This window comes from Lagopus leucura, unplaced genomic scaffold (assembly GCF_019238085.1).
Source record: "Lagopus leucura isolate 7727_CA_CO unplaced genomic scaffold, USGS_WTPT01 Super-Scaffold_73, whole genome shotgun sequence".
NCBI classification, from domain to species: Eukaryota; Metazoa; Chordata; class Aves; order Galliformes; family Phasianidae; genus Lagopus; species Lagopus leucura.
In genome coordinates this window covers 99980022-100001980 of record NW_024962252.1, presented here as the reverse complement: position 1 = coordinate 100001980, position 21959 = coordinate 99980022, and the positions used below count along the sequence as shown (strand labels likewise).

Sequence of the window (21959 nt, the reverse complement as noted above, 5' to 3'; positions counted from 1 at the left end):
TGATCTCAGAGGTCTTTCCCACATCCCCAGTTCTGTGTTTCTGTGACTGACGTTCAGCTCTCTTCCGCAGCCGTTGAGGGCGGTGGAAGGACGGCTTTACGCGCCGTACTTCGGGATCCCTGCCGCTTGACAGAATGGCTCTGTAACGAACCGCAAAACCACAGAGAGTGAATTCTAAACTCGAGTGGGAGCAAGGGCCTTTCCCCAGCAACGCTCCACAGCCGCGCGCCGCGCCCAGCCTGCCGGCGCCGCTCGGAGCGCTCAGCAGGCGCGGGGCGGCTCTCGTGAAATGGCGGCGCCGCCACAGAGCGCCCGCGGGGCGCCAACGGGCCCCCGTTCCTCGGCCGGAGGAAGCGCTCCGCCGAGCGGGAACCGCCCTCGGCCCCCGCCTTCCGCCGGAAGCGAGCGGGGCGGGCGGTCGTCGGCCGTTTGCTCTCTCGCGGCGGAGCCGACGCGGCACGCCGCTGCCGGAGCGCTGGAGGGCGGCGGCGGCGGGCCGGGAGGAGGCGCAGGACCGGCCATGGAGCTACCGCCGCCGCAGAAGGAAATCGTCTACAACAAACTGCTGCCCTACGGCGAGCGCCTGGAGGCCGAGGCGGACCGCTTCCTCGCGCAGATCAAAGGCAACCTGGCGCGGGCCGTGCAGCTGCAGGAGCTGTGGCCCGGAGGGCTCTTCTGGACCAGGAAGCTCTCCACGTGAGTGCCCGGCGCCGGGGAGGTTTGGGCGGCGTGGGGCGGCGGGACAAAGCCGGCCCGGAACGTTGCGAGCGCTGCGGATCGAGCTGGCTTTTCTCAGCTGGTTATTTCGCCCCAGAGCGCTATTTCGTCTTTGTTTGGTTGCTTGCTGCCTGCTTGGCCACCTGTGTGACCTCTCGCCTTTCCGAGCGGGCCGAGCGAGGCGTTATCTCTGCTGAGTTGTGCCGTGCTTAGCGCCCTGGCTTCGTTGTTAAACGCGTTTCCGTAGTTATAAGTCGTATTTGTGCCAGGAATGACGAGCTGTGTGCTTACAGAGTCCAGAGAGCCTCTCGTGGAATTCTCCTTTCTGCCCTTTTTTTGATCTCGTTGTAGATCGATAGGGATCCTGCGTTGCATGTTCGGTGCGTACGTACGGAGCTGCCTGTGTTTGCCAGGAGGCATTCTTAGATAGAGCTACGTCGATGGTTTCAAAATGACTCACTTGGTTTTGCTATGTGACAGTTTAACCTGCTTGGAAGCAGCTCAGCCCTGCTTCGTGACCCCCCGCCCAACCTCAGGGAGCTCCCACTGCTTTCAGTTGCCTCGTTGGAGTTGTGGTAGAACTCCACATGCTAATCCAGCTGAAGTAAGCCACGACAGCTCTTACGAAGATAAAGGTCTGCGTGAGGCACCTCGGCTAAACGTGGCACGTAAATCCTTTAAAATCGTGTGGGGTTGTGTTAGAATTGCCCCACGTCCTGTCGGCGCCGTGACCGTTAGCGATTCAGGCTTCAGGGCACTGATTTTAACCTGCTGAGAGCTGCCGCTGTGCCACTCTATGAATCAGGAGGCTCTAATTTGTGGTTTCCCACCTGCTCTTTGAAGTTTGAATTCATTGTGTGTTGTGCAACTTGTCTGATGCCTCTTAGTCCAAAGATTTCTTTCTGGCCTGTTCTATGCAGTAGGCAAGCCTTGGAGCACATGTGGTCACAGGCAGGGAAGGAAACAGTGGCGCTGGTTTAAAAATAAGCCTGTGCTGAACATGAGAGGTGTTTTGCTGCTCAGCTGAACTTGACAGAGTTCTTCTGCGGGCTTAAATGCTTTTATTACAGCTTAGGCCTAGATGAAACATTTCCCAACTCTGTTGTGTTCTGATTTTGTATCTGTATCAAATTATAGGAGGATGACTAGAAAATCTAAGTTTTGTTGTCTGTTGATAGCAAGTAGTTCATCTCAGTGTCAGCTTAGTCCCTTTCTCCCTGCTCACCAACTGTCATGAATTTAACTTTTTTTTTGGTGGGAGAGTGCAATGGATCTTCATAGTAGTAAGGTTTCTGCTTTGCTTGGTTGCTACAGATACCTGAATCAGAAAGGCCAGTATTCTCACAGCATTTATAATTCAGTCATGTCTGACGTGTCTTTATTCCACGTACACTTTAAAGTGCTAATGCAAGCATTTTAAGATGTACATAGACATAAATAAGTCAGGAGAAAAACCCACTCTACCAAAGACTCGAGGTGTGTGCACTCGTGTTGTTGTGCCTTCTCAGGTGCTCTGTAACTTCATGCGGTTGTGAATGAACCCTGTGGGCTACAAAGAATGAAAGTGAAACTCAAATCTTTTTGGGAATTAAAAAATTTGAAATCGGTTTCTGTTGCCTTACTTTGACATCACAGCTGACCCTGAGGTCTTTTAGTTCCTATACTCTCAGCAGTTGAGAGCATGACTTGCACATTGTTATCTTAAAAGGAGCTTTCTCGTCTTGCTGATGTCATGGACTGAGGTGGGGGAGGAACAGGGGAAAGAGCAAAAACGGCCTTTATCAGATAAGAAGTCTATAGTCTAATTTGCGTAATTTGCATTTTATGCATAACAGTAAGTCATGTAAATGGATCGCTTTGGTGGAATGTGTATACAGAGTGTAGCAAGACAGCTTTCTCTTGCAAAGACAGCCACTTAAGTAACTTATGACTCAGTGAGACTTCTTGTGCAAGGGAAAGTGCTTGCCTCAAAGACTGGCATTCAAAAGCAGTCATTACCCCCAGACTCCCCAGACTTTGGCTGGTAAAATCTCTATCTTATAAAACACTAATCCTGTTGTGAAAGCAGAAAACCAAATGTCAGCTGTTGTATAACTTGCTACAGTGTCCAAAAAAAACCCAACAAACCGACGACAACAGAACACGTTGCATCAAAATCATTTGTTTAAATGGACTTGCATCATACTTCTGTTGTTTTATAGGTCAAAAATAGATTGCCGTTTCAATTTTATTCACTTCTTTACGTTTCATGTTGAAACTAAATAGGTTTTCTTCTAGGGCATAGCCTGTAAATGTGCACATTAATGCAGTATGAGCAATTAAGCACGTTCAGTTGACTTTGCAGCCTGAAAAACACGCAAATGTCTTTCTGTGCTTTCTGCTTGAATAGGTAAGGGTGGAGTTTTTAGAGCTGAGGGAAGGGCTTCTGTTCCTACGATGGCACCTATGTGTTTGTCTATTACAAAATGACATTTAGATGTCAGGTATGCAAAACTGTATCTCAGCCGTTTTGGATGATAGGGCACAGCAAGGATGATGGCCTCTCAGTGGGACCTGCTGAAGTATTTTAATTGCTATCACAATATAAATCTTTTTTTTTTTTTATCCCTACCTGTTTCCCTCCCATCGTTAACAGAAAAATATAAGCCTTCATTTTGGGTACGCAGTGGTTACGTGCATGTATGGTGTACACACACATCTGATTGGAGTAGTTTTAGTGAGCATGAGTCACTATTTTCAATGCAGTTTGCCAAAACCCGAGTTTTAGGCCAATTGTAATGCTGTCCTATGTGTTAGAAAGCAAAAGCAGATAGCTAGGAATTCAAGAGAGTGCTCTACTCAGCTTCATAAGTGAAGGTAATTTTTAACTCCAGTAGGGCAGCCAACTTCTAGGATAATTTAGGATGTCCACTTGATACGAGAGTCCATTTCCTAAAAATAGGCCTATTGTAGTTGTGGAGTGAGAGATTGGGCACTTAATACCTATAGAGGGGGAGGGAATTGAGTTTTGGTCTCTTTTTTTTTTTGCTCAGAGACCTTGCACTCAGCGCAGGAAAGATGGAACTGCAAAGAGAATTTTCAGTTCCTAAGGACTTTTTTTTTTGCAGGTAGCTGTGGGAGCAGTTTGGCTTCAAGTAACTCAGCAAAGTGACATCTTTCTGTTCTGTACATTTCTTCGCACTTTTTTCCCCTCAGTTTCTTAATTAAATAGCACTTGGTGTAGTAGAACTGCTGCTGGCAAATGTCTGGAGATGTGTGTGTTATGATTGAAAGACAACAACGTGGAAGTTGTTAGAGGCTGAGCTTGATTTCAGAAGCTTCTGTTCCACAGTGAAATGAGCCTTTAGTGTTATTACTAATATGGGTTATTTATCAGACATACGCTGTGAGGGAAGCACACTCCTGTAGGTGAATTGCTTTGGGATTCGGTCATCGCGTTGACCAGCCTCCTTCTCTTTTGATAAAGGGAAGTAAAGGAAGGCTAAGGGCGAAAAACAGTTGTCACCTATTGTTTTCAGAAGACTCTTTGTGTTTGCAGTTCTGCATGAGTGCAAAGTGTATGTGTTCAGCTGCTGTGTAGGTGGGTGCTGTTTCTGATCCACGTGATTTAAGGGCCTGTGGAGGAGGACACAGTTTGCTTCTATTTCATTTGTTTCCTTCTGTGTTGGACGTGAATGAAAACGCTGCTCATTTAAGGCAGATCCCCTGATGAATTCGACAGGGAAGAAGAAGTGAGAGTCGTCCTGTGCAGGCTTTTTTCCTCTTTGAAAACTGTTGCTGGTTTGCCCAAGCCTTGCTGCTGTCCCACTGCGTGTTCTAAGGAAACGGGAGGAGGATGAATGGGGGAAGGGAAAAGAAAAAGGAAAAAGCAAGGGGATTATTTTTTTTTCCTTGAATGTATCTATTCAAGGAAACAGGCTTTGGGTAAGATGAGCAGGAGGTGAAAGAGTTTTAAATTGAGGAAGTGGTGAAGTAGAAAAAAGTAGTCAGGCTGTTGAGTCCAAACCCCAGGTGCTCCTGTGGCACCTTGTGAAGGGTGTGCTGGGTGTGCTGTGTTCAGAGGGCTGAACTTCTCTGGACAGCTTCCCACTGCCAGTTCAGTGAGGCCTTAGTGTTTGTGGAGGAGAGCGAAGCATTTAAAAGTCAAACAGATCCAGTAATCGACCACATTTTGCAGTGCTGGAGGAGTCAGTTTTGGAAAACAAATTCAGTAATGGAGGCAGCTAACTTTGTTTTCTTTCTTAGGTCGGCGTCTGCTTATGGTTGCCCATCTGAAGTTATTTAGCATGTACGACCCAAGTATTCCCTTCAGCAGGTCTTTTTCAGCAGTGTTTCCTCCCTAACGTTTTCCTGCAGCAGCTCCAGTGCTGTGCTGTGTGGTGTGCTGTCCCACATACCAAATAAGTACTGTGAGGGCTGGCATTCTTCACATTACCAGAGCAGAGCCTCGAAGCTTCGCCGCTGTGCACTTAGAAACAGATCAATCCAAGCTATACTGAACCTTAAACAAAAAATAACCAGTAAGCTTCACCCCACGTTGTTGCTTTCACAGTTGGTGTCCTGTACGTTTTGTCTAACAGCTGCTCAGAGGACACTATTGGTGTGACTGTTTAAGAGTAGCTGGAGCAGTCATAAAAAGGGAGTGCACTTCTCAGGTGGGTAGCAGTTCATAGCTGTGTGAAGTGCAGAATGCTCTGCTGGGGCTGTAAAAAGGACCTTAGAATGGTTCTAGCATAATTTTATGAATTTGACTTTTATGAATTTAAGTGTATTCCTTTCTTCAGTCTCAGCTTGGAAATAGCAAGCACCTTTTCTGAAGCTGGCTTTTAAAATAGTGGTTATAAGGGAGATAGCAGTGAAGCACAGCAGCAGCAAGTGTCTGAAAACATTGGTTAGCCATGCTGGAAGGTGTCAGGTTTGGTCTTCACTTGAAACTCCATTTTAAAGTAGTTTCTATGTTGTGGCCTCTCCCCTCCTTAAAGTTCTCCAGCTCAAAATGAGTGCAGTACAGCTGCTTGGGACAGTTGTGGTGGTTTTGCTTTGTGGGTTTTGTTGGTTTTTTTTTTAAGAAATTAAATATGTGGGAATATAGAGGGACTAAATTAGGTAGCAAGTATATTTTGGGCTGAGGTGAAAGAATACAACCCTTGTATTTGTGGTATCTGGTGTGAACATTATGTTATGCTGTTTCTGGAATCTTGGAAGGCAGTAAACTGTCTTTGTTCTTTCTGGTTATTTATTTTAAGCAATGTTTCCTTTACATCATTAGTTTGAAAACAAATAGTGCTTTTGATATGTAACTGCTTTTTAGCACACTTCTGGTTTTATATAACTCTTTCAGATTTTAAAATTGGTTTTAGGCTGGCTAAACCAAGATTGGTTAAATTCCAATTTCTCCCATAGGAGAAGCAACACAAATTGTGAGTACAGAGGAGCCTGTAGTAATTAGGAGTTCCACTTACTAGTAATTACTAACACTTTCAGGTTTGCTCCTTGCAGGTACATCATTGCCTTGTCTTCTCAGCCAGCAAAAAGAAATCTGAGATGGACTGTTAGGATTGCCACTGATTATAAAGCAGGTTTTCTTGAGAGGCTTATTCTAATTTCTGAGCACTGTATGTATAGAAGAGCAGTCAGACTATGCCAGAGATCCAATCTGGACATTTGGGTAGGGAGTGCTTTATTTGTCAGTCTGTTGTTTTTTTTTTCCCATAGTTGATTTCAGTTGTCAAAATATTCCCATGGTTTTCTTTGATTCTGTTCTTGTTTGTCAGATATGTGAGATGGGCTTCACTTTGGTTTGTTGAGTAGCAAGAGCTGGTCTCAGATAAAATGAACGTGCTTAAGAATATTGCTTACTCATGTTGTGGTTTCTTTTTAGGTATATCCGGTTGTATGGGAGAAAATTTAGCAAAGAAGATCATGTGCTTTTTATCAAATTGTTGTATGAGTTGATAACAATCCCAAAGCTGGAGATCAGCATGATGCAAGGTTTTGCACGCCTGTTGATAAACCTGTTAAAGTAAGTACAGAATTCTGCTGACTACTGAAATTTTCTTCTTTAAGCAGTTGATCCAATTCACTTGCTTCATATTCTGTACTTTAATAGTATGTTCTACTGTTGCTGCACTTAACCTTCTCTGCACAGATGGTCTTGGTTTAAGAGATTGCATGACATGAATGCCGTGCCTCTTTCAAAGCCATACTGGTGGTCATGTGAGTAAAAGGAGGACGGTTGTTTCACGTTACAAAAAAGCAAACATCAGAGTGCTAAGTGTTAACACTGAATCTTAGACAGAGAGAAGGCGAAGGCTGTCTCACAGCTCAGTAATGTTTATTTCACTTACTCAGACTCTTGCTGGAGATCTTGACAGCTTGAGTTCATGCAGAAATGATGTGTGGCTTGTTTTTTGCTGCCTGACCTTCCTGCAGCGCGTGCCAAATGCTGAAGATAAGTGTGATTCAGAGCAGCATTCCTGGTCTGGGGTGTTCTGGTGTGCGCTCGGTGTAGATGTTTAATCCTAAAATGCTGTATTTCTTTTATTAGGAAAAAAGAACTGCTGTCCAGGGATGATTTAGAGTTACCGTGGAGACCGCTCTGCGAAATGCTGGAAAGGATATTATACTCCAAAACAGAGCATCTTGGATTAAATTGGTTTCCCAAGTAAGTCTGCATTTTGAAACGTTTGACTGGCAATAAGTTCCTGTGATACATAAAAGTACAGTTAAAAAAGATACTTGGTTGATATTTCAATGATCTGCCTTTCAGTAGTTGCATGTAGGGCTGTGCTAAATCGTGTGTATCCTTCTGCCAATAACTTGTATTTGTTACGCTCTTCCTTCTGAATGTAGTCAGGTTCAGCACTAAATATTCTGAAGCGAGGGTCTCCGACTTGCTTTGGGATAATAACCCACGGCTTAACAGAGCTAATGTTGACATTTTAAACAGTATGTAGGTGAACTGACCACTGTTCCATGTATTAACACAATAAGGATGTGGGGGAATAAAAGATGGAACTGTTCTTAAATAAATGCACTGTAAGCATTCCCTGTGTCTGTGCTCTAGATGTAGGTCAGAATGTGTATGAGAATAGTGAGATGCCTTCTGTAAGAAGTAAGCATGCACATCCCAAGCGATGGTACGGTATAGATACATCAGTCTGTAACTCAGTTAAGAGTTTGAGGAATGGTTTGCAGATTTTAAGAATAAAAACTTTATTTCTGCTTTCTTTGAGCTGCCAGTCCCCCCCCGTCTGCCAGATTGCCAAAATTAGTTTTAGTGGTAATTTCAATTAGAGGAGGTCCTGCGCTGCATATTACAAAAGATATTATATAGATAATTCAGCTTATTTGAACTGAAACTTCACATAAAAGTTGAGTGAAAGTCCTTATTTACTTTAAAAATGGCTTTCTTCCTGTCAATATTAAAGTCTTGTCACTGATTCCGTTTGCTGAATGCAAGATCCTATTGCTGGTATGTGACACAAGCAGAAAGTGCATGTAGCTTTGTAATTTGCTACAGAGCTTTAATGCTGTTTAACTAATGTCTGCTGACTACATAGATGGAAAAATAATGTTGCTAGTGAACTGTCTTACAAACCTGTGTTATTTTGCTTACTGTAGATACTGCTTGAAAGTGGAAAAGGAGCAGAGCCTTTTCCGGTTTGATCCTTTCATGCATATGCCAGCACCTGCCTTAACTGTCTGTGGGGGTGTTGACTGGTCGCTGTTCATTTACTGTGCGAGAGGCTGGTATGGTGGCAGGGAGACTTCTGCTTAGAGGGAGGGAAGATAAAGCTGGGACAAAGATAGCTGTTGGGATGTCTGTCTGAAACATCTAGCTTTTATTAAGAGTAGCGCCTCTAGACCTCATATGCAGTGCGATTTGTTCTCATACGGTGCTTTTTCATTTTGTTTAAGCCAACTTCGAAGGGTATCTTTTTGGTGGATGTCAAGAGAGATTTTTAAAAGCTGAGTTAATTTGATACATAGCTGATAATTTAACTACTGTCTTAATTTTATTTATTCTTTTTTTACATTCAGTTCATATCGACCAGGCATGTCTTCACCTAAAACATTTGTGCTAAATGTATTACATAGGTGGTAAGAATGACTTTTTTTGTTCAGCTCTGGCCGATGTGTAATCTTCTGCATGTTCTGTTAGACCGTAACACTTGTCACACAGGTGTAATTTCTGTGTAAATAATGTATTGGAAAACCAACTGTTAACATTACACCACTGTTTATGAGAATGTCGCACTGTATGTAAGCATTTCTAATTGGGAAACAAGATAGCGTGTGTGAAGTGGCTGATCAAGTGGCTATATGCTAACTAATTTAACCAGCATATGTATCTGAAGGGTCAAATGAAAGATGAATTTTACATTTGAGTAATTGTAGTGTCTGAAAACGGGTAAATGAGCATCTGTGCAGGAGTGCATGTCACCGTGCAGGTCTACTTTGCTATTAAAAACCATGGAATCATGGAAAGTGCTTGGGTAGTGAGCTAATAGATTCTGGAAAATAGTCAGCAATGACCTTGTCATTGTGAAGTGTGAGACAGAGCTCCTGTGTTGGTAGGGTCTGCTAGGAGTTTTCACAGTAAGACCAAAACAAACAGAAGATTTAGCTTATACATAAATTCAGAAGTAGTTTTTTAGGGGATCTAAGTGGAAGTGAAGTAGTCGTCAGGGAGAGACTTCAGCATTGCAGTGGTTTGGATTTGTGTATTTCTTTGGTTGGGTTTTCTTTTTTTGGAAGAAATTTGTTCTACTAACAAGATACTGATTTGGGGCCAACATAGTTGGAAATTCACTGGAATGATGCCATTTGGGAAGCTCTAGCTGGTTGCTCTTTTTGTTGTCTTCAGCTCTTCTAGTGGAGCGTCCACTGTAGGCTTAGAATGCCCCTAAAGGCCTGAATCTGTCATGAGAAATTGAATAAGGGGCTTTTACTGCTTTTTGATGGTGTAGGAGTCAGCGTGTCAGTTTGTATGTTGTATGAAGTGAAACATGTTTCTCTTTGAAAAGGCAGAAAAAAATAGGTTTACAAATGACAACAATTACGTCCTTGCTAAATGAGGAAGATAATCATGTAGAGCCAAAATGATGATTAGTGACAAATCCACGTGGTGTGGTATAGTAATGTGATGCTAATCCTTCAGGTAATAAGGAGGAGCTAAAGCAGAGGGATGAGAAGACTTTTTATCTCACTAAATGAGCACTACTGGTAATTAATAGCAGATACCTTTGGTGTGCTGCTGGTCCATGTGGCTTATGTGTAGTTGTTTGCTGCCGTGCTCGCTTAGTCCCCAGCTAAGGGTAATGGTGCAGCAGCACACAGCAATTTGCTAGCACAGTAATTGCGGGTATTTGAGAGGTTCTGTAGTAATGGTTGTGTAAAAAGTATAACAGGAGTGGAACAGAAGCCACTGCTAAGAGATTAGAGAAAGCTGGTTCAACTGATAATGAAAACAATAACCAGCAATGTCTTGTTCTCCCCAGTTACAGTCTTTCTGTCTTTTCTAACTGGTAGTCATCCAACTGGACTCTGGCAAGTTTTCTGTGGCTGGCCTGTGGTTTCACCGTATCTTAGATGGAAGCTTCCACCCTAAAGAAATAGCTTGCTGGGGTTTTATCGTTGGTTTGTTTTGCTGTCTTCCTTCTGAACTTGATATCAGAAGACAGGGAAGGAAACCCCTCTCAGTCTTTCTCCTTTTTCTTTCACTTGCATGCTCAAATTGGACTTAAAACTTGTGAAAGATTTATTGATCTCTGGCCATTAGGATTTGTATCTTAAAATTCTTTTGTCCTTTGATTCATCGCACGCATAGTTTACTTCAGTAGAATGTAATAGTGAGGAATATGTGCTTGCCACACAAACAGTTATTGTGTAGCTCTTTAATTGTCTCTAGGAACGTTGCTGGTTCATGCTTTATCTGCTCTTGGAACAACCATTACGTATTTCCTAACTCTTTCAAGAACTGTATTCACTTTGAACTAGAATCTTTATGAGTTTCTTATGGAGTTTTGTCGTCTTTTTGTTTAATGAACTGTTAGACATTTTCCTTTGTATTTTAGAAGCTGTTAGTAAAGCCAGTTTTCATTCTGTCAGAGATAACATTTACTTTCTCACTGGTGAATAGAATGTGCAGAATTTTGCAACTTCTGGGGTACTTATTGAAGTGGAGCAGTGTGCTGAGGGCTGGGTGGGCTTTTGTTGGCTTGCAGTCTATGTTGAAGTGTAAGAGTAAGTTGTGCGCACACCCCATTGCTTTAGGGGTGGTTCATTCTTTTCTGTCTCCCTCAGCTTGTTCAGGATCAGTTTAATTTGTGTAGGAGGACTAGAGAGAGTGTGTGCATGCTCTGTATTGGTGTGTCCTGAAATGACTCATCTAAACTGATCTTTGGTAAGATTCTAAAGATGATAAACTTGTATCATCTTTATTCTGATCGAAATAGCATTTCTGTAGCTTTACTTTATTTTGTTTTATTTTTGTGGTGATCTGAAGAATGCAGTTTTGTCTATTAAGGGTACATAAATGGACCTGAAAGATGTAAGAAGCTCCTTTGCCTGAACATGAGCTCAGGGAATGATCCTTGGTAAAAGTGCAGTTTAGTCTTGAGTTGGTCTTGCAGTGAGGGCTGGAGCTGACAAATGTGGAAATGGACAGCCGCTGTGGTTCCAGCAGTCTCTTCTGTCTCCTTTGTTCTTTGAGTTTATTCTAAAGTTTATTTTAATCCTTTTTTTTTTTAATGGCTTGGCATCCTGTGACAATCTATGTTAAAATGCTGTAATAATTCTAGAATGTATTTTTCTACTGTGAGTAAAACATTTAAAAATCAGCTGTTAAAGCGTGAGGGGAAGGTAATGAAATAACTGTTGATTTGCAGATACTTTGCTTCTCTTAGAATCACTAAGTAAATAAAAATATAAAAATTTAAAAAATCAACAGATTGAAAAGGTCAGATATGGTATATAGACTTTAATAATAGCTTGATGGATTCTGTTGCCTTTATTATCTGAAAAATCCACAAATTTATTTCTGATCATATTTTCAACTTCCTCTGAAGGGTTACTTTTGCTTTGGTGGTTATTCATGGATTAAATGCAGGATGTTATTTCTTAGAAAGGGTAATAATTCTTCACTCAATAGTTAAAACTTGGTGAATATCATAATGCTATCTGAAATGTAGAACCAGGAACTTAGGAAAGCAATTTTAGTCTGTATTATTTGGTCTGTGTGAAAGGTGATTAGCTACTGCATGTTCACTGAAGACATCTAATTGCATCAACGTTATCTTAAACTCTTGAGGCAGAATCGTCAAATAGTTCTTTACTTTATGCTGTCCTAGAGGTTTGGTAATACAGTATCCCCAATGTTTTCTTTTTTATTTCAGTTCTGTAGAAAGTGTCCTAAAAACGCTTGTGAAGAGCTGCAGACCGTAAGTTAACCAAGTCTTCTGAAACTGGTATCTTTAGTATTACTTTGAAGAGGGGAAAGAAAAGTATTTAAGACAAACACAAAGCAACCCACCAAACCCTACTAGCTGTTCTTTACCTCTTTTACCTCACCATAAGATGTTTGGGTTGGAGTGCAGAGGCTTTTCTGTTTTACTGAAGTTGTGAATGATCAATACTTCAGGTCTGTAGGCTGCTTAAGGTGGAAAACTAAGGGACAGACGTGTTTTGTGTTGCAGTGTTTAGACGAACTGCGGGTATCTTAGGCTGTAACTTTTTTTTTTTTTAATAGTGTTGTTTGAAAATCCCTTAATAGCTAATTAAACTAGTATATCACTTGATAAGGCTGCTTTGTTTTTCAGGTTTTTAGCTGTTACATTTGCTAAGAATGTGTATGCCTGGAGCAGTTTAATTAATTTAGCTAGCAGCTTGAAAGCTGCAGAGCTGTAGAGACTTAAAATGATTTGTTCTTATATTGTATTTTGTGAAGGTTAAGTGGAGTTGAAGAGCACCAATTTATTGCCACTGTCTTAATGTAGAACTAAGATTTATGACAAATAGCTTAATGAATTTAAATGTTTAGAACCAAAACCAAGCTATGCCCCCAAGATCCCCTCCTCCCAGATTTAAAGCCGAGTCTTTATCTATTGAATGGTTTCCTTGTCTTCAGGTATTTTCCAGAAGATGCCACTGCAGAGATGCTAGATGAGTGGCGGCCTTTGATGTGCCCCTTTGATGTTACCATGCAAAAGGCTATTACCTACTTTGAGCTGTTTCTGCCTACTACCCTTCCTCCTGAGCTTCACCATAAGGGTTTCAAGTAAGTATAAGAGGATGTCTGTTGGTATAATGTTCTGTTACAAGTGATTGTCTGTTACAGGATGACTTTTGAAGTCACTCAGGTAAACCAATTTGTGTGGTGTTTCCTTTAAGTATATATCTCTTGAATTCATGTTGTAAAGAATGATATGCTCATTTAAAAAAAGTAGTATGGAAATGAATGAGTGGATCAGAATAGCTGTACATATTCAAAAGCACTTGTTCTATAAACAGTCTTTAAATTAAAAATTCCCAGATTTCAATTTTTGCAGTGGAGCAGCATTTGTTTACAATGCTTTCAGAATTGTTTTTCATGTAGGAGATTAAACTTGCTGGGATCTTCTCATTCAGTTCTACCTGTTTCTGTTTGAGCATAGAATTACTGGGGACACAAATGCCTGCAGTGTGGTCTACCAGCAGACCAAATGGTAGCTTTTAAGAGCATTTGTGAAATTCAAGAAAGAAATTCTCCTTCTGTAAAAAGTAATCTGGGGGCATTTTATTGCCTGTTCTGAGTTTATCTTCTCAAGAGTAAAGCACACAATCTACAGCAAAGCAAACTAAATTGAATTGAATGCATTTTGCCCGTGAAAGAATAGTAACACAATAGAAATTATTAACCATAACACAGTTTAATTACCTGTACGCCTCTGGTGTAGCTTCTGATGTGGCTTTCACATAGGCTGAAGTTACAACTGTTATGAATTTGAAAATGAGTTGGAGGTTTTTAACCTACTATCAAGATGTAGAAATGTGAGACAGTCAGAAGTTTGCTGTAGGAAATTAGTTCAAAATTGAAAAAGCATCTTGTCCTTCAAATGTTTCTCTATCTGGATCGTGTTTAAGGTGGGATTTGACACATATTAAGTGTGTGTAGGGTCTACATAAGCTGGCTAGGGCAAGAGTTATATTTTCAATACAGGATTGGTGAAAACTCCCAAGAAAGGAAGTGAAAATGTGTAGGTCCCTCCAAAAATAACACCTCCTGTTTATTTCCATGGAAACTACAACGCATACCAGAGCATGCTAGCACTATTTGATAGAGCAAAGTCTCAGTATACAACACTTTTTTCAAAATAGTCACCATCACTAGCTGTGCTTTTTTTTTTTTTTGCCATCAGTGAACAACAGTCTGCATCCATAGGAATCTGCATCCATGCTCATAAGAATCTGCATTGCCATCCAGAACATGGCCTGTCTTTCATGTCACTGTCACTATTGCTGGAACACATGACCTCACTGTGCTGATGTTCACATTTTTGGTCTCCATAAATGTTCAGCAAGCATCAGTGAATGTCAGTGGGTGCCATTTTTTCCACATAGAAGAATTCAGTCCCATACCTTTGCTTCACAGAATCACAGAATCACCCGGGTTGGAAGGGACCTCAAGGATCATGTAGTTCCAACCCCCCTGCCTGGCAGGGCCACCAAACATACACATTCAGATCAGGTTGCCCAGGACCCCGTCCAACCTGGCCTTAAACGCGTCCAAGGACGGGGCATCCACAACCTCCCTGGGCAGCCCGTTCCAGGGCCTAACCACTCTCCTAGTAAAGAACTTATTCTTACTTCACATGTACTTCCATGTCTGATGGCACTCTGTCAGACTGCTCTTCTGCTGCCATCTGTCACACAGAAACAAAGTGTAACAGAATATTGTTGGGAAGGTTCAACCTCTACTTCTGTCCTCCCGACATCTGCCTCTGGGCCAATGTAATGAAACGTGAAGCATTACTTTCAGAACAGCCCTCATTGTGAATGAATTTAAGCAAGGGACTGGCGTGGAGGATTTGTATCCTTGGATTCGGATGAATTCAGAATAGAAAATAGTGACAATTGTAACCATTGGTCAATAGGGAAAAATGTTAGATTTTAAACTAGAAGGGAATGAAGTGTGATATGTTTTCATTCAGTTTGCCTGCGCCAGAATGGCAATATATGTTGAAATGATGAAGCTGAAGTAGATAAGGATCAGAGTAGGAGGTGGGGAGGATACTATAGGAGATGAAGTGATACAAGCATGTCCATGTTGATTGCATATATATTTTTTATTTTTTTTGTATGAGTTAGAAGGGCAGGTGAGTTTCTGAGACCACCTGGCAAAATGAGAAATAAATGTCAAGTAGTGGAGGGGTTGCTTTCACAACATAAAAGTTACTTTATGTTCTCTTGCAGGCTTTGGTTTTCTGAATTTATAGGCCTTTGGGTTTCTGTTCAAAATCTTCCCCAGTGGGAAGGGGTAAGTACTGATTATTCATCTTCACTAGAAGAGATCCATTTAAAAATTCCTACTCTATGTTATGAAGTTGAACAATGATCTATTTAATGGATATTTTTTCTTTCTACTATTATGAGAAGACAATGGTGCTAATGTCATGACTGTTAGCAAGAAGTTATTGGCTGAATAAAGGAGATGACACTTTGTGCTCAGTGAGCATTATTTAATCACCATCTCAGGCAGCTTCCCTTTACCATTGGAATGCTGGCATTTTTTTGAACTGCCTGCTAACATTTACAATGATGAAAAGAGCTACTGTGATTTCTATAACTTAGATTCTGTGAAATTGCATCTTTATTCCTTGTTTCATTCTTCACATCTCTAATTTTGAATAGTAATGGGGTATCTTTCCATTAGAGCTCATGTTCAGTCACTCTGTTTTATTTTTTCCCCTGCCTTTTAGCAGTACACTTGTACTGCTGTCCTCGGTGTAAGTGAATGTATAACTAACACAGAATGTTTTCCATGCCTTCTAAGTTCAACTTTACTACCTCTATAACAGGTACACTTATTTTGAAGTGCAAAGGAATTTAAATGTAACTTCTGATTTGCAACCCTGCCTTGAATTTGTGTTGAAGTCTTTCGGTTTTAGTGTGCTTCCCTGCTTGTTCTTGTCTCTATTACTGCATTAATTTCCTGTAGCTGCATTGGTGGCAGTGTTCCATTTCTGCACAGCACTGATTACATTTTCATATAATTCCCATACTACCTGTGCGACAAGGCTGCTCTCAAAAGAAGTGCCCTAAGTAATGCTGGAAGCCTGGCTTTCATGCAAAGATGTTTTTGTTTTGAAAATGGAAAGTCAGTCTTCGTATCCAGGATGACGCTCTAAAATTGTTCTAATTGCACTACCATTATTACGTGCTTCCATGTTTAGAGTCTGTTTTGATCTTCAATTATCTGTCTTCAAAGCAATCTCGCAGAGGTTAGTTTCTTCTACTTTGCGGTGACTGCAATAAGTTGTTGTCATCTTTATTTTACACACAATAAAGAGCTCTGCTCACCTTGGCCAAGAATACCATCGGGCTGTATCTTTCAAGTAAAATCATCTGCCTGCCTTTTCATACACATCTCATGATCAGATATGAACTTAAGAAGTGCGAAGAAAAATATTCTCTAGACAACACCCCGGGCAGCCTTAGTGCTGTTGGTGTCAGCTGATCTGTGCCTTGGCTTTACTGCAGTGAAATTTGGCAAATGACCAATGTGCCAATTGTATGTGAACATAAGCTCATTGACCATCTGGCTTCTTTCGCTAATCTCCTGCCTATGTATACAGGGAAGACTTCTCAGTGTCATTGCAGAAAGCTAATTCCCAAAATACCGTGTAATATAACCTTTGTAGCCTATTCTGTCTCTGGTAGTTTTTGTGTCAGAAGGCTCCCGTACAGGTCATCCTAGTTTGAGTTTGGTTTCCTCACAGTTAGAGGAAGGCAGTCTTTGTTCAAACAAATGGCAATTTTCCAGATTTGAACAAGTTTCATTTATAATTGTCTATAGACATTCCTGCATCTTCCTGATGGTTATCCAGAAAAGTGCAACTTTGTCTCGTCTTTCTGCCAGAAAGATGACAGCCTGTACTTTTAGAACCATTATTTGGCTTGTTTCTGTCAACTAGTTTAAGAAAAGAAACATCAACACACTTTCATAAGTAAGCAGCTGTCTGTGGTATTTTTCTCTCTTCAGCTGACTTTTGACAGTTTGCTCAGAAAGCGCAACGTTTTATTTCTTTTTTTTCCCCAAAGATCTTAGTTCATGTTTCCTTTTCTGTCTTGTTCACCTTCTAAGGACAGGATCTCTCTTTTCATAAGCCTGGATGTAGATCAGTATATACGTGTGTTCTGACTGTACAATCCAATTTAAACCTCTGTCTGCTGCAAGCTTTTTCTCAGCTTGCTTTGGCAGGAGTTGGATGTGCTGTTTGAAGGGAAGCTTCAGAAAGAGTTGCCTTTGAGGTGCATGGGAAAGGTTGTTTTTTTTTTTCTCAGTGAGTATTGTCTTGTATCAAACAAATGTAATCCATTTAAGAAATTGTGAGGTTTGTCTCGCTGTTGTGGTAGTTACAACTGTCTTGAATTGGATTTGTGGTTTTCAAAAGCTGTTTCATCCTTCAGGCTTGGAAGGTGAACTGTACTCCTGTGAATCTCTCTGAATTGGGCAGGATTATTCAAGGCCTTTGCTTTTGACTGCACTATAGCTTCAAAATACTGGTAGAAACATCAAAGTCTTGGATACCTGACAAGTATTTCCTTACTTGAACAGACTCATAAAAGGTGTGATGGTGGGTTGGTCTTTCTCATGGTCAGGATGTAGGAGTTAGACACACACTCTCCCTCTCTTTGTGTCGTCCTTTTAAGTCCCTGTTCAGAGGACACTTTTCAGTTCTGTTTTGGACTCGAGAGACAGTCGTGACACATGCAGTAGGCTATCTTCAAAGATAGTCACATACTGCTGTCTAGTCTGCAAGCTGATGCCTGGGACTTCTACAAGCCACAGAGATGTATAAACTGAAGCTTAAAACATGCCAGCCATCAGCCACAGGCAAGTGCATTTTAAGTAGGATGGGTCCTGTAGAAGCTAAATAGTCCTTTGAGATATGCTGGTTGAGTTCTCCTTTGTGTCTGTATATAGGCTGGTATCCCCTTTGAGCTCACCAAATAATTTCACTGGTGAGGAAGCACCGTTAGATGAACAAACAATTGCTTGTTGTGGTGCTCCAGCTCTGAGTACTAATAAATGGCATGATGTATCACTTACAATCAGGATTGCAAAGAACCTGGGTAATGCACTGGCAACCAAAGTGGGTTGCACAGGGCCCTTTTCCTTGTTGGAAAGTAGTAGGCTTTTGGATACTTCTGATTTTTCTTTCCAAGCCTCCAATATTTTTCAGAGCCTGTCTTTCTCATCCTTGCATATAGGAGGACTACTAATTTGTATGTTGTCTTCAGAATGTTCATTAGGACACCTTCCATCAACTGATGCAGCTGATCATGTGGACAAAGGCTGTGAAAGTAGAGAACAAGTTTCTGTTAGAGAAATTGGTGAAAACCCCAAGCCAGAGCCTATTCTGTTTAAAAGAAAAAAATATATATCTTTTTTTCTTTCTTCCTTTGCTTAAGCTGTATTATGATGGGTTCACTGAGAAATCTGTCTTATAGCTATCACATGCAGTCTGTTTCAAACCTTAGCTACAAAGATGAATAGTCTCCTACACCCAACTGATCGTTTTTTGTTGTTGTTGTTGTTGTTGTTTTAAAGTGACATTGCTTGAAAGACCCTGAGCCTTAGTAGAAATGAGGTTCACAAGTCATCTGCTCTGTGGAAGCTACTCCAAAGGGAAAAAAATTCCAAGCAAAAGCTAAAGTCTTTGCAAAACATATGACATACAGTTTAATTTTTTTTTGGTCTGTTGTTCATCTGTTGTCATTCGGAGTTGCTGTAGAACAGTAAATAGTTAAGAAGATCTAAAATGCTGGCGAATGCATTCTGTCTTTCATGTTAACATGAAGAGCAGAACACAGAAAAAGGGAAGGGTGTGAGTATACCTTCCAGAAGTACTATATCTCAACTAAATAGTAATAATAGAAAAATTTCAAGGCATAGAAATGTATATTTTGACAGGCTGTGTCTCCCAGAACTTAGATCACAATTAGTACTTCTTCCCTGCTTTGCAGGGGCTCAGAATGGGTTGACCTCCTGCAGGTTGGATTCCCACAGGTGCATTGTGAAATACGGTTGCGGTCGGTCCTATTAGGACTGAAATCTCCCTTTGCAGATGTTATAGTGCTATGGGTAGCTTTTATTTTGCACCTCTAGATTGAAGGGTTTTGTTCATCCTTTATAATTTATTCTAATAATTGTTTCCTTCTTCTGCTCTTGTTTCAGCATCTGGTAAATCTTTTCGCTCGCTTGGCCACTGACAACATAGGGTACATTGACTGGGATCCTTATGTACCGAAGGTAATACTTTTTGTTTTATGAAATTACGTTGTTTACTTTCAGTGTTAACGTTCAAAGGATGATGCATGTTCCCTTTGTGGGTCTTATACTGCAGAGCCCCAGCCTTTTCAGTTAGATACATTCATTTGAAGACCTGATTTGAGCTATCCTTTTGTAAGAAAAACCTCTGGAAGTTGGTACTGCTATCACCTGACTTAAAGCCCAACCAAAGCAACAAAATACCTTTCCATATAGAAGTGCTGTCTGAATATATATGATTAATCCCCCTTGGAAGTAAATGCTAATGACATTCATTTGATATGTACCGCTTTCCAGTCTTTCACCATACGGATTTTTAAAGGTGTTCATAGTAGTTATATTGTTTAAAAAAATAGTAATTAAGACCCTCTTGTTGAAGAGAAAATTGTACGATTTTAATGTGTTTGTGATATAAACATTTCTGAAATTGAAGACTGTTTCCTTGCAAGGTGTTCCTAATACAGATTAAAAACAGTAATTTATATTTTATCTCAGAGAGTAAAAGCAGAAAATGAAACATAAGTACAACCAAGCCATTATTCTTCACTTGGTACCAGTGGTATTAATTAGTGTTTTTACTAACTTGTGTTATACTAAAAAATATCAAAGGCTTTTGACTAGAGGTCTGCCCCACTATTTTGTGCTATGGTATTTGTAACAGACCTTGTGATAATGGGAGAAAGAAACACAGAATAATGGCATGTCTCAAGGTGTTAATGTGTTATATGCTTTGCTGATGAGACATTTAAATGGAATATTTAAAAATAATAATCAAGATCTCCAGAACAGTACTGGTATTTACATGATGTCGTTTTACATCTTAACTTCTTTGGAAGAGTAAGATTTAGCTTTTTTCTCCCAAATAACGTGGGTGGGTTTTGACTGGTTGCTAAAATCCTTCCTGACAGAGTTGTGGTTTAGCTGTTCTTTTGAGTTAACTTCAACTGAAAAGCTAGTGGTTTTGTCTTTTTGTTTTTAAATAAACTGATAACGCTGACATTTTTCAAGTGTATATTTTTGTGTTTGCACCACAGTACTAAAAAGACGTGCTTGTGTAAGGTTTGGCTTTACTTCTCACTGCTGCTCTTTAGCATCTGCGTTGCTGTTGTGGTCCCATTTGTAACAGGACAGTTTGGAATTTGGTTTCATTCACTGTTATTATTTGTTACATTTAAATATCTTAACTGTTTAGTATTTTTTGTGCATCTGTTGCAAACAAGGAAAGGTCCATGACTTTCTATGTTAGCGTTCTGTAGGAAGTGTTACAAATCCAGGTTAATTGTTCCTTTTTGGTGGGGGTTGTTGTGGGGAAATGAGAGTTATGAAACAAAATGAAGAGAGATGCATGTGTTTTACTTCTTTTGCATGAAATGTAATGGAAATGGTTGGAAAACTATTCATTCTCTCCTACGTGTGCCACCTCTTCAGCAGTGTGTGAGGAGAATATGTATTGTCTGAAGGGATTTCAGGCTATGCATATTTCATTTCATTTTTCTCATGCTGCTAACTTGAAATCTAGACTTCTGAATTTTTCAAGGAGTTGAAGTATTACGGCTTTCTTGTGAAAATACTTCTTCTGTCCTCACCTCACACTTGCCATTTGAAACTATCTGCTCCTAAAAGTGTGGTTACTTTGCCCAGAAAATATTTGTTCCAAGCAAACAAAACTTCACAGGAGTGTTTTGCCATGGTAGCTTTCTGCGCCGTTCCTATTTCATGGCTGACGTACAGCATGCAACCTTTTTTTCTTCTTTTTCTTTCTTTCTTTTTTTTCAATACAGATTTTTACCAGAATTTTGAGGAGTTTGAATCTTCCAGTGGGAAGTAATCAAGTTGTGGTTCCAAGATTCTTAACAAACGCTTACGATGTAGGACATGCAGTAATGTGGATCACAGCCATGATGGTTAGTAACTTTTTCATGAAGTATAACAAAAACTGTTAACACAAAGCTTTAAACAAGCAAGCGTATGAAATAATGTTCTGTTCAGCTCACAGCAAAAGCTTTTTTTTAGTCTAACTTTTGCCCAAGGATTGTTTAAAGGTAGATTGTTTCACTGTCTGCTTGGAATGCAGTTCCAAGGTTTATTTCATAGCTGCTGTCTGTGGCATTCTGGAAGAGCTAGCTATGAAGGCCACTGTGAATGCATGCCTAAGACCTCCCTACCTATTAAACCATTCATTTTTAGAGTGAACCTCATCAGATCAGCTGGATCTTGCTAGTTAATGCTGAGTTGAGGGTTGCATATTTCATTCTGATGTTTGAAATATGGCTGTGGTAAATGAGTACTCTCTTTTTCTTGAACTATTGTGTGTTATCTTTTCATTTTAACTTAGCCTGTGTAATAAAATTCTGTGCTTTGTTTTTCACAGGGTGGACCAAGTAAACTAGTACAGAAGCACTTGTCTGGGTTGTTCAATAGCATTGCCTCTTTTTACCATCCTTCAAATAACGGACGTTGGCTGGTGAGTTTTTGCATGTCAGAACAATAACTTTGGTATAAGCAAAGCAGAACTGTTGAATCAAACGTGTTGATGCATTATGTGCTCTAGTAGCCAGCTTGTCTGTTGGTTGTATCGTATTTTGAGGATTTAATTTTCAGTTTGTCAATACTGTGATTCAAGTTATACTTTTATTCTCAAGCCAGGAGCACATTATACCCTTTCATGTTGCTGACCTACCATTTCTAAGCTAGCAAAACCCGAAAC

The 21959-nt window shown here is 40.6% G+C and overlaps 1 protein-coding gene across 2 annotated transcripts in view; it reads left to right on the top strand.

Annotated features, from left to right (window-relative positions):
- Positions 1-478: 478 nt before the first annotated feature.
- The window catches only part of PSME4 (proteasome activator subunit 4), a 64786-nt gene continuing 43305 nt past the window's right edge, over positions 479-21959 (top strand). Inside the window, exons 1-10 of one of the 2 annotated variants that reach the window (XM_042880840.1) lie at positions 479-696; positions 6599-6739; positions 7265-7381; positions 8761-8820; positions 12117-12161; positions 12848-12997; positions 15172-15235; positions 19160-19234; positions 21034-21156; positions 21624-21716. In XM_042880840.1, coding sequence (XP_042736774.1) covers positions 521-696; positions 6599-6739; positions 7265-7381; positions 8761-8820; positions 12117-12161; positions 12848-12997; positions 15172-15235; positions 19160-19234; positions 21034-21156; positions 21624-21716 — 1044 coding nt within the window. In that variant the 5' untranslated portion in view covers positions 479-520. The remainder of the gene's footprint in view (positions 697-6598; positions 6740-7264; positions 7382-8760; positions 8821-12116; positions 12162-12847; positions 12998-15171; positions 15236-19159; positions 19235-21033; positions 21157-21623; positions 21717-21959) is intronic. The other variant, XM_042880849.1, reaches the window with a different exon arrangement.